Source organism: Diachasma alloeum, unplaced genomic scaffold, assembly GCF_001412515.2.
Source record: "Diachasma alloeum isolate Michigan unplaced genomic scaffold, Dall2.0 Dall_scaffold_00179, whole genome shotgun sequence".
In the NCBI taxonomy this organism is placed as follows: domain Eukaryota; kingdom Metazoa; phylum Arthropoda; class Insecta; order Hymenoptera; family Braconidae; genus Diachasma; species Diachasma alloeum.
In genome coordinates this window covers 286,835-298,974 of record NW_021680345.1, presented here as the reverse complement: position 1 = coordinate 298,974, position 12,140 = coordinate 286,835, and the positions used below count along the sequence as shown (strand labels likewise).

At 36.0% G+C, this 12,140-nt stretch overlaps 2 protein-coding genes across 3 annotated transcripts; one reads left to right on the top strand and one right to left on the bottom strand.

The window, feature by feature from the left end:
* Nucleotides 1–537: 537 nt before the first annotated feature.
* On the bottom strand, nucleotides 538–5,536 carry LOC107043317 (SET and MYND domain-containing protein 4). Of its 2 annotated transcripts, XM_015264758.2 has the most exons (5): nucleotides 5,395–5,536; nucleotides 5,099–5,275; nucleotides 4,206–4,995; nucleotides 2,107–2,731; nucleotides 538–1,727 (listed from the first exon to the last, which is right to left on the bottom strand). In XM_015264758.2, the coding sequence occupies exons 2-5, from the start codon at nucleotides 5,113–5,115 to the stop codon at nucleotides 1,225–1,227; spliced, it is 1,935 nt and encodes a 644-aa protein (XP_015120244.1). In that variant the 5' UTR covers nucleotides 5,116–5,275; nucleotides 5,395–5,536; the 3' UTR covers nucleotides 538–1,224. The 2 variants fall into 2 exon arrangements, with proteins under 2 accessions (XP_015120244.1, XP_015120253.1); XM_015264767.2 differs by having other exon boundaries at nucleotides 5,099–5,536.
* Nucleotides 5,537–5,626: 90 nt separating this feature from the next.
* Nucleotides 5,627–10,477, top strand: LOC107043307 (adenosine kinase 2). Its single transcript, XM_015264744.1, has 5 exons — nucleotides 5,627–6,538; nucleotides 7,085–7,258; nucleotides 8,297–8,573; nucleotides 9,205–9,477; nucleotides 10,155–10,477. Exons 1-5 carry the CDS (start codon nucleotides 6,342–6,344, stop codon nucleotides 10,353–10,355), a joined length of 1,122 nt encoding a protein of 373 aa, XP_015120230.1. The 5' UTR covers nucleotides 5,627–6,341; the 3' UTR covers nucleotides 10,356–10,477.
* Nucleotides 10,478–12,140: the final 1,663 nt, after the last annotated feature.

Sequence of the window (12,140 nt, the reverse complement as noted above, 5' to 3'; positions counted from 1 at the left end):
TGTTGCAAGGAGACGATACCAAAATGAATGTTGAATTATTTTTTAAATGTCTCGAAAACTGGGGGATTTAGAGTAAAAAATGGCAAGATCTTTTAATGAAAAATTTGAAGATGTTTATCCGAAACCGCAAGCACTTCGAAAATTTTTAATTTTTTTTCTCCTGATAGAAAGGGAATTATCACTTACATTTTTATAATTTGAATCCACTAACCATGAGAAAATTTGACCTTCGGAGAAAGGATAAACATCTTTAATGATCTACAATCACAACCAAAGTTTCTTTCCTAAAACCATTAGTTTCAATATATTGGCAGAACAAACCCTCCTTTCACTTCACTACGGAATCCATGTCAATCATTAATAAACGGTACAAAAGAGAAGTATGACAAATTATTGCGAACATCTGTCAATTTTTCTGACGCGTACTACAATCCAAAGTACAATTTCAATGTTAATATTGCGAAATATGAAAAAAATATTTTGCTGGTATTTAAGGAAGAAAAAAAAAACAAATCAAAGAGATAAAATCAACTATTATATGTCTCACGTGTTTTATCGTTAGAAACAATACATGTGATTAATGTACGTACGTGTGAAGTCCTTTGTAATTACAAAGCCATGATGTTAAAAGAATGACAAAGAATAACAACTATTATGGAATTGAAGTTTATTTACTTTGACCAATCAGAAATTGTTGAAGTAAATGAATTAATCAAAAAAAGTTACCCGCGACAGCGCAATTGTTTAGCTAATTTAGGCTCTTATTAAGAATTGTTGTGATAATTGGTTATCTACTTGCACTTTAATGACAATAAAAATCATTAAGAACAGTTCTTTATTTTCAATGGATTATTAATCAAAACAATATCAATCAAACTCCTCAAGCATGAATACAAAACAAAATATTGCTGTTGAATGAGGATATTTATCATGTTCATTCAATGACTCGTGAAGAAACTGATAATTACCTATCTCTTCTTGATCGCCGAAGATCGTGATCTCGTGTTTTCTTGAATGGAAGTTTTGCAAGTCCTTGACTCTTGACTGACAAGGCGCCATGGAAAGATGATTTCGTTCAATAATCAATTTGATTTTTTTAATAATTTATTAAAGGTGCAATTTGATTGGAATTTTAAATTAAAAACAGATGGGAAATAAAATTGATGATCCCTCTGACGCAAATGAATTCCTCCACCCCGTAATTCAATACAATTCAGTTGATTCTCACTCATCAGTTGTAATAAATTGATTGTTATAAGTATTTGACAAACTGTTGAAACACTGAACAATCGATTGTTGTGTTTTGATGGCCTCGAGGCTTGGTGCCATCAGTGTCTTGTCAAGAAAGCTAGAATGCTCTAGTAATAATGGAAGTGCATCGATGTAATATCCTTCGTACATTTTTCCAACCGCCGCAATTCTTTTCTTCGTTGATTTTTCCAGTTGAGAGCATAATTTCCTGATATCAAATTTCTGAGAGCATTTAATACACCTCAAGCGGAGAGAATCCAATGAATTTCCGCACGAGGTACATCGAAAGGTAATTTCATCAGGAAACGGAAACTTCCAGTCGGATTTGCATGGTTCGCACGTGCAAATAAAGTGGTATTTCTCCACCAAATACTGTTGACGGAGTTGCAATGAGTCGGTAATGAAGTGGGGGCCATAGCAATCTAGTAACTCGGAACCTTTTTCAATGAATCGCAAGGATCGAACAACAACTTTTCCTGTAAAGATGAACAAAATATACTATTATCATGTTTTTAAGAAAATATAAAGAAACTTTGATTTGAACCGAAAAATTTCTTGAGCCGAAAAAATCTCTTGCTGGTTGTAATCAATTAGGCAATTTAGCAATTGACTAGATAAATTTTGAAGCTAATTAGTACACTGAAAAATTACACTCAGTAGCTAATGGACTTGCTATATAATGTCAAAAGACTAGTTTTATAACTTATCAAAATTCGAATGAAAACAGTGTTAAAGGTGCGAATTTAGTTGAGTCACTCTAGTGCAAAGATAGTTATGAAATAATGGATGAGAAATATTTTGTCTGCTGAGTTGATATGATTTCTATTGAAATTGTTCGAATTTAATAATTTTTACCTCCAGGATATGAATGCCTAACCACATTCGGATAGCAACTGTGATTGACAAGACTGACAGAGCTATAAATAGCGCCCCCCACATTACGTGGTTCCCATGTCCTCGTATTTCTGTCCCTAAAATTCTCGACAATCTCGTAAGCATTACAATTGACTGCTTGCATATGTCTCATCATAGCCACTGCCAGCAACACAATTTCCCTCTGTCCAATCGTGTCTCTATTCTTCTCATCAACCTCCATCAATACAAAAGCCAAGCATTTAGCCAGGTATACTGACTTTATAGAGCGTGACAGATTGACCTTTGCATCTGCTTTTTCACAATGCGTCTCTAAGGAAAAGATTGTTCTATAATCCAGGGGATCATAAAAGTCACTCTTTATGTCAATCGCTAGGGACTTCTTCGCGTCCTCACATTTAGCGTCTTGATAACACAAAAATTCAGCATCAAGTAAACTTGAGTTCTTGGTAATTGCCTTTGCTATTGTTGTTCTATAGGCGAGTAACACGTGAGATTTTTGGTCGCAAGTCGTTGATCTTTCCAAAAAATTATCAAAAATCATGCATTCGTATTTGTGGTAACTACTCCAGGCATTTTTTCGGCATTCCTCGGAGCAGAACGAAACCTATCAAGCCAAACCATGCTTTAAACTATTTTAAAAATCACTGCAAAAAAGTATATAATTGTAAAAAATTGATGTAACCTATTGATATTTGTGCTAATGAATTAGTAGCCTGCTTCCAATGACTGTGATTCCGTTGGTATTATTCAAACATCAAAATATATGAGGTATTCAATGTCAAACCAGTCATACTTTGTGAATGGGGATTTTTCATATGGTTGCGAGAGTCAAAAAACTATTTCAAAAAACTACATATCAGAGATACGTTTATTTTGTGTTATTCCGTCTCTTTTCATATAATTCGCGTTCTAATCAACCGATTACACTTTACAACATAAAAATATTCCACTTTCAGCAACCTTCAAGAATTTGTAGGGTAAATTTTGCTTCAACCCCTAAATGCTCGCAATGACTATTTTCCAAAGAAAAAAAATTGTTATGCCACGCCGTGCAATAAGTCGAGTTTATCGCTTCAAAGTGCACTTCTCCACGGTGTGACATAAAGGAATTTCACCGACGCGGCGCCGTGGATGCGAGTAACGAAGGGTTAACATTGATTTTGAAATAGAATTCGTCCATCCAAAAACCGTAATATCTCGGCACCTAGATGTGACAAAGCCGGCCCTATTCATACACAGGTACAACCATGTGAACAAAGGGAAACTCCACACGATAACATCATTTCAAGAATATGAAGACTTTGTTAAAAAAATTATAGGTTTAATAACTATGTGCGACCAATTTCTGAAAATTTAACTGAAGGTTCAATGATATACGTGCTACAACATATAATTTTCTCAGAATTCCACAACAATGTTAAAATTTCTATTTTTGTAATCAAAAGGAATTGTTTATAAAAAAATCGGTAGAATTTCACTTTTTGTCATCGGCTTTTTTTGTTTATAACAAACCATGCTTTTCCGATAAAAAAGTATTTCAGCGTTTTTCTATTTAAAAAACGATGATTAAGTGAATACTTTTCGAGTTGTAAATCATAAAAAAAAATTCTTTCGGATTGTCAATATTTTGAAACACCATAACTTAAAAAAAATTAATCATCGGAGCATTGCTTGTCTGGGAGCCTTCTGCGATATATCAGAAAACCAGAAGGAAATTAAAAGGTGAAAGCTTTTTTACTGAAACAACGTGGAATGTCTCATATGCAATGATTATTTTTTCATAGCAACATATCCCAAAAACTATTCCACGGATTATATCTCCCTATTTAAGTAAGATTTAAATTTGAATATGAATAGAGATATTGTAAAATGAGGGATCCATTCCTCTTAGATTCAAAGATATTCATTAAACACTCAGCTTAAAAACTAGACCCATCTCGTTTTACGATTTTGAAACAGAGATTATTTTAACTGATCCCAACATAAAATTGTGTAATCGAAAATATGAACGGCTGAAATGTTTTCATTCGGAAGCAAAAGCAAAATGGAAAGTGAAGTAGAGATGTATTTTTACTTACAGTCTGACAGTTTCCACAAGGAACTCTGATGTTCCGATTCCCCTGAAGGGACGAGTGACAGTGAAGACAATTGGTCGAGAGTGCAGCTTCGTCTGTGCTAAAGGAAAAAGGCTCATCAACAATCAGAACACTACCTGCTTTGATGTTCCGCGTTGCGATCAAGTGTCTGCCTCTAGCATCTTCGTGAATTAATGCAACTGCATCACTGCAGGTCTTAAGTTTTTTGCTGGGTTTCCCATCGACTTTGGGTAGTTTCTTTTCATATGTATGAGGAGATTGCTTACTAGATTTTTTTGACAGTTTCAAACATTGGGATTTCAATAAATCACACATCGTCTTCATCTTCTCTGTTTCAAATTCGTTCTGGAGTTTTGAGCTTTGTGAGTTGTTAAGCAATTTCATTGCATAATCACAATCTCTACAGCATTGCTGATAAGATCGTATACTGAATTCGTATTTAGCCCTCGCTACAATGATCTTTATCGTGAGGAGAGTGTCAGATTCAGCAGCAAAGAGTGCTTTTGTCAATAGATCAATTTTGCATAAATTTGAAATCTTTCTTGCAGCTTCATCAGTAGAATTGACGTCATTGTATAGTTTCTCAGCTTCTTCGTTGTTCTTTGGAGTGAAGAGCGCACTGACATCCGTATTTGAAACTTGGTCTAGCTGCAATATCATCTCTATCATACCTTGTCTGTCTCCCGCTTTAGAATGCCTCTCAAATTCTCGCATGAATAATTCTGTGTTTGCGGCGTTATAGATGGAACTGTGAAATTGTCCTAGTGAATTCCTGCCGTGGAATTGAAGAATCGTTAAATTATTGTACCGAATACATTCGGTTCGAATAATCTGTTCACATTAAATTAATGTATTCAAATGAATTAAAAATCAACCTTTCATTTTTTTCCATCACGAATATCTGGAGGAACTCAAGGTGGTTTACGATGTAGCTTCTGGCACGCACAGAACGTTTGTGACGGAAAACAGTGCCTAAAATTAGCTGTCGAAGTTTCCATCGTGTTCAGAGTGTCGTTCCTGGTTGGTAACACGTGTTAAGACACGAGAAGAATCTTCAATAGAAACACAATGGAGTGAAATAAATTGTTTTCTCTGTCACTTTCCATCCTTTACTACGATTACATCTATTAAAAGCACTAGATTGAGGCATTTTATTTGAAACCATTATTACCTCGGATAATATAAAAATGGAGAGGATTTGGCGTCTTGTTCGGTGGTGTCTATAAATATTCGTGGCGTCAACGGCGATTATTTCGAAATTAATATCAATATATGCGGGTGGATTCGGGTGTATAGGTATTCCTGCTCCAATAATCAGCTGATCGCTGGTTCAAAACAGCTGCCGAAAACAAGAGGTCTGAGTCTGAACTCAGTGGGTCAGGCAGACCCACCAGCAGGTGCTGGTGATTCCTTACTGTACTAGGCGACTCGTTCGACTGGCAAAACAGAGAGTTTTCTCCAGTAGTATTGATCCAAGTGGATAAAACAAATTTGACAACTGGAAGGAATTTGTATCTAGTTTCAAGTTAATACTCGCGTATCAATTAACCTCTGAGTGAATTTCATTGCACCAGAGTTCATTTTGTTGATTTGTCAACGAAATTCTTGTTAAGCACTGTAGGAAATTCTCTTTGCCTTTGCAAAAATCAGGGTCATTTGAAGAAAAATTGAAGTGAAAAGCCCGATAATGCCTCAGCCAGAAACATCCTCACGAGAAGTTCAATGTCAATGGCGTTAGGAGAAACTGGAGTAATTCATTTTCGGAGAAACTCCGAGATCAATGTCAGGGGTATATACTATTTCGTTGATGAATTGTGATTTTGGAAGAGTCTTTACGTTTTATGGGGCTCTTTTAAGAGCTACACTGGCAGTTTTCTTCACTAATAAATGAATCGTAAATCAGTCAAGGAGAGATAGACCTTGAGTGACGAATTAACAGGCGTGTGATAATGTAAAGGATTTTTAGTGATGATTTAATGGTTTCATGGATCAATTTGTGATGAAAGAATTCCCGTGTGATCATGTTTGGTTAAATTAGAGGGATCGAGGAATTGAGTTGTGGCTATTTTGGGAGAAATAACGTGGTATTTGGAATCGGCAGCATAAATAGTAGGAAAAATGGTGGAGAAACAAACATTGGCTAAGACTGTTCGTCTTCTGAAAACTCCAGCAGTGGTAATGTTTGGGAATCCGCTATTGGATATTGTTGTGACTCTTGAGGATGAGAGTATCTTGGAAAAGTATCAACTACCAGTGGATGGAGAAGTTGAACTTGAAGAGGACAAGATTCAAGAGATTCTAGCTGATTTGACAGAGTAATGTACATTTTTTATCTCATCTATACGTCTCTGAAATAGTAATTCTATGAGCTGAGACATTTCAAACATTTTATTTTGAAAATAAATTCAGATCTAGTAGTATTCCGAGAAAAAAGTCGAAACAGTATTTCCTTTGTTCAAAAAAACTCGTGAAACGGTTTAAATTGAAATATGCAAGTTTTGCATATTTCAATGGAAATATGTGATTGTGGCAATATATAACAACACTCTAGAATCCCTTACAAAAACACAGATTTACTTATATTCTTACGAACGACAAGATAACCGGAAGGTTTTATTGACGGAAGTTCAATTTGACAAGTGTTGAATTAACCAAAAGTTCACTTTCGGAATGTTGATTTAATCAGATTTTTTGATGAAGTTTTTTTAGACCTGCTCCAAACCGTTTTACTTCCTAACTACTGACATTTTTTTCTAGTGAATTTCTTTGAATCTACTCGTATTATGTACATATTCATAAAATGTAATGTTTAATACTTTAAAAAAGTATGATTATTTTAATGGAAAAATGAAATTTTTTAGATGTGAACAGAGAATTAGTCCAGGGGGCTGTGCTCAGAACACTGCTAGAATTCTTCAATGGCTCTGTGGAGGTAAAAGTGTCTCACCTGTCGTTGTTTATTGTGGAGGATTGGGAAAGGATTGTAGAGGTTCAACTCTAGAAAAGTTAGTCAAAGCAGATGGAATACAGACCAAGTAAGTGCCAAAATAAACAGATAAAGTGTCGAAATTTAATCATATTGAATAAATTCAATGATAAGATTTTAAACGTACTCAGAGGAAAAAGGTGTTTAGTTTCCAAATCTCTGAATTTAAGAACTTTGTCGTACTACTAAAATCAAGCGAACAAAAAATTCTAGGAATAAGCGTACATTTCACATATTTTGAGAAAATTGCCTCTAAAGATCAGTGAAGAAAGGTTCAATTCTCAGCAATTTTTAATTAAGTCTACTATAATTGTACGCATTTTCAGGCACATGCATCGTATGTTTATATTGGTTCTGGAATTTAAAACTTATGGATTTTTAAAATAAGAACCTTACGGTTCTTGAACATACGGGTTTTCAAGAACATTCTCGATCATGTCTTGAATCTATTCATATTCATGAATCATTAGTGGCTAGAAGTATATCACCTGATACTATAACTCAACAAATGTCGAACTGATCTCGAATTATTCACGAATTTTGTGGCTTCCGAATGTTCTTGGATTAAAGATGAAACCAGGTCCTTAATTAACGAATTTTTGTCACCTAAAATACGTCGATTTTTGGTACTGAATTATTGCGATATTTCTGGAGAAATTAAATAATCAGTTTCTTTTAGTACATGCAATGCCTTCTAGAGCCATGAATTTCTTAAAATCAGTAACTTGGTTCTAGAAATTAAAAAATTTGATTTCTGTGTAGTTGCAAGATTATTTTACAAATACCTGAGAAAAATGGAATCCGGAGATATTTTTTGGCAAACCTTTTTTTTTCTTGAGAAAATTATGAGCTACGGAAAAATCTCCTGTTATTTTTCAAAAATCATACTAGAGTCATGAACATTCTACATCAATTGTTATGTATTGACTGACAATGAGAAAGACCGGCATGGCTGGTAGACGTGGCTTACTTCCAGAGTACTCTCTTGGGTAATATAAAAACATGAACTTTGATCTCCTTATACCACTTCGTTATTCAACTCTCATTTCACGATTAAGAAATTCAAGTCATAAATTTATTGCTCCAGATATGCAGTGCATCCTACCCTGCCCACGGGCATATGTATTTCCCTGATATGTGGCCAGTCACGCTGTCTAATCGCCAACCTAGGGGCTGCCGCTGTGTACACACCGCTAGATTTAAAGCGGAGTAATTTACCTCTCGATGGACTGAAGATAGTCTACATCGAGGGATTTTTCCTTACGCACAGTTTAAATGTTGCCAAAGAAATTGTCGTACTTACCCAAGAGAAATGTAAAAATGTTGTTGTGGCGTTCAATCTTAGTGGAGAGTATATATTCGAAGTAAGTCAACATGAATTATTTATTATTTCGAACGATCGAACTTCACGTACTTCGAATTGGTGTCCACATGTAGCTAATCATGAACTCCCTCATATGTGAGACCCCTCTATACGAAACCTACTGATATATCCCTTATACCGGGTGTCCCATTTGAAACAGTACGGCTCAATATCTCTTGTAAGAAGGGAGGAACAGCAAAATTGTTCAAATACAAGTTATAGGGTTCGGAGGGGGAAACTTAGTGCTGATGGAATCCAGGCCCCCATTGCTTATGTTTCTATGCTATGAGCATAAAGTTAGTTTTTTTAAATGACAACAATATTTTTCACCCCTACAAAAGTTGTTCATCTCGCCGAGAAACAACTGGTTTCCCATTCCATATTTTTCGATGACGTCATCGTTTTCGTGTGAATAATCATACGAAAATCAAATTAACGAAAAATGGAGTTGGAAATAGAATTTCCTTTGTTTCAAAGTTGGATTTCAAAGTTTCGGAGTTGGAAATAGAATTTCCTTTGTTTCAATCATTTTTATAAAAACAATTCTACACTTGAACTCATTGTTCAATATTTGGAGTTTTTCCACCGGAAACTTTGGTGATTTCAAAATTATATTGTTGTTTCACTTCTAGGAACATCATGCAGCCATTTGTCAGATGGTTGGCCTGGCCAAAATCGTGTTCGGAAATGCGAGAGAAATGAAAGCTCTAGCTAAAGCCCTCAGTCTTCAGTTCGAAAATGTCACGGACATTCCTTTCTTATTGAACAGCTCCAAACGCGTAACTGTCAGTGTGGCCAGTGCAAATATTGAAGAAGACTGGCTAACAGACAATGATATATTTGTGATGACGCAGGGCGGATCGGCGCCTGCAATTGTCGTCTGGGGTGACGGTCGTTCGGCACAGGTAATAATTTATTTGTAACTTAATCCAAACCGCTGAAGTAGTAGGATAAGATAGGTCGATCACATCAAGATGAAAATTTAGAGCAATCTTTGAAACTCAACAGCAACTGCAAAATTTTCTTGAGAAACCATTTTTGTGCACTCATTGGGGTTTTCTTTAACAAAAATTTATTCTGAAGATCAGTTCACTTATCTCACTTTACACACTTCACTACTGGAATAGATTTTATCGCGTAGCATGCTATCAGCCCACGTTGTGCAATAACGAGCTATTCCATGTCAAACCGGTAACTCTTTGACCCTGATGCTCTCAAAAGTGAACGATAATTTCTTGCAACGTTGAAGAGTTTGAACAAATATCTTCTGTCTGTTGAAAAACATTTTCTATAGCCCCTATCTAATTGTAAGATATGAATTTTTCCGTGTTTTCTCGTTTTTCTTCACATAATTCGCGTTCTAATCAACCGATCCGACATATCACCCTCCCCCACGTGCAGGATTGCCTTCCGAGCCGAAGGCGAGCTGTTTTCCAAGGCTCGAGCATGTAATGTACAATTTCGGTACGAGGTGACCGTAGCCGTAATATCAAAAATGTAATTTATACATTTGTTGCGTTATACACTATTTCCCCAATAATCAAAAAATAAAAATCATTAGTTCATTGGCTCTTGTACTCAGGTTCACCCAAAAAAACCAAAGGAACCGATAGTCGACACAACAGGAGCTGGAGATGCGATAGTTGCAGGATTTTTAGCAGGCGTTTTAGCCAAGTGGGATCCAAAGTCATGCCTCGAGTGCGGCTGCAGGACAGCTGCCAAGATAATTACGAAATTAGGGGTAAATGTACCTTCCAACGAACCTGCTGGTAATTTAAATTGATTGGCAAACTTATGGAATTTTACGATCGCCCTGTTTTGGTGGGTTTTGGTTTCTTCCTGGAGAAAGTAGTCATGATTTTTGACTTTCTACTGAGTACAAATAAAATATTTATTTAATGTTAATAGAGCTATTCTCTCATTATTCCTTAATTCGTCTATCAACTTTATCACTGGTTCGATAATTGTCACCGCAACTGACTTCCCGTCACAGACATACCGTAATCCCTACGACATCGAATATTCTAACATGAAACGTTCTCCAAAACAGAATTCTGGAATCGTTCAACTAGGAATATTTTCACGGGGTGTAGGTACGGGGAGGTATTCCTTGTTGATATTTAAATGTTAGAAAGTTATTCCATGCTGGAGAGTGACCAGTATACTTACCTACTACGCATTTCCTGGCTAGGACTGCCAACTTGATGGACTTCCAGCCGATGTACTGTCCTCCAAATGCAAAAATCAACACTTTTACACAAGAAAATTCACTTTTTGCCAATGTTCGTCTGCTATATGCACTCTTCCTCAGGTTGAGCCTCAGCTTTGAGCCAGGGGAGCGCTACACACGTCACAAACAACTTTAAAACAACTGTTTTCCTCTCACTTCTGTAATTAACTTAAAGTACTGTAATTCACTTAAAGTACAGAATGAACTGTCTCCTGTCCTTCAATTGGATACAAGTCGATCCTCACATAAATATCACTAGCGCCAAATGTATATTTATGTCGTTGGGCCCGAGAAAACCGCGATCTAACCGAGCGACGCGAGTAAAATACTGTATGCCACACGGCGATAAAAGCATTATCTGGCGAATGTGGATTATAATCCGAGCCGAAGGCGACTGGTGACATAATATACTATTCTCAGCAAGTCTATTAAAAGTATAATGAGACACTCACTAATTCTTTTACCTTGATTTAATTATATTCTTACATTTATTTTCCTTTCGAAAACACTACGACACTGATCATACCACAGCAACGGCCATTTTGACTTGAATCAGCTGTGTAGTGAGTCGCCGATTGAATATGAATGCTATAAGGTGATACACATCAACGGAGTATAGATCACAACGGCCAATCTGAATGCTCCTGGGTGATTCACCGTGGTAAAGGACCAAACCAAAGTGAATTACTCGGTCGTTGCGAATGCTATCGTGCAAAGTTTACCGAAACGTTTCATACCTTGTCATTCCGAACACATCCAAGGCTGTTTAGAGGAATTTAATGAAGAAATGAGACTATTTTTCTTTCCGCGTGGAGCCAAGGTGATTTTAGGTGCTGCATTATTTTTTTCGTTTTATTTTCGTATCGTACATCCTTGAGAAATGGACTTTTGTGAAAGCTCTATTCTTCCTTATTGCCTCAATAAAATTGAATAACGAACTGTAAAAACGCGCCGGAGAAGGGGGGGGGGTCTATGAAGTTAGGGGATTCCCTGAAAAATCAGCCTTGCCACAAAGGAAATTCATAGTCGTTTACCTTCCCGTTTTCCCTATTTTTTTTATTAACGAAATGTATAACGATTAGAAAAAAGTATAGAACAATCGAGATATCAATAATCTTTTGTTTGATTTTTTTCTAAAACCATGTAATAACTTTTTAACAATCGATGAAACCTATCTTGATAGACTAACCGGTATTCTTAATTGTACTATCAATTTGAGGCCACGAAACAGAATTATTCATGCTATTTCATCACTTATTCGCGATACTGAATAATACTAATAAATTCCGTGATACTAATTGTTAATACGGAATTTATTGGTCGATAAACACTGAAATC

Bases quoted from the DNA above. Each gene is read 5' to 3' on its own strand.
- LOC107043317 (XM_015264767.2), bottom strand. The intron at 2,732-4,205 runs GTAAGTAAAAAT...TTGGCTTGATAG, and splicing joins CTTGTGGAAACTGTCAGACT to GTTTCGTTCTGCTCCGAGGA. The intron at 1,728-2,106 runs GTAAAAATTATT...TCATCTTTACAG, and splicing joins TAGGCATTCATATCCTGGAG to GAAAAGTTGTTGTTCGATCC.
- LOC107043307 (XM_015264744.1), top strand. From the start codon at position 6,342: ATGGTGGAGAAACAAACATTGGCTAAGACTGTTCGTCTTCTGAAAACT. The intron at 6,539-7,084 runs GTAATGTACATT...GAAATTTTTTAG, and splicing joins ATTCTAGCTGATTTGACAGA to ATGTGAACAGAGAATTAGTC. The intron at 8,574-9,204 runs GTAAGTCAACAT...TTTCACTTCTAG, and splicing joins GTGGAGAGTATATATTCGAA to GAACATCATGCAGCCATTTG.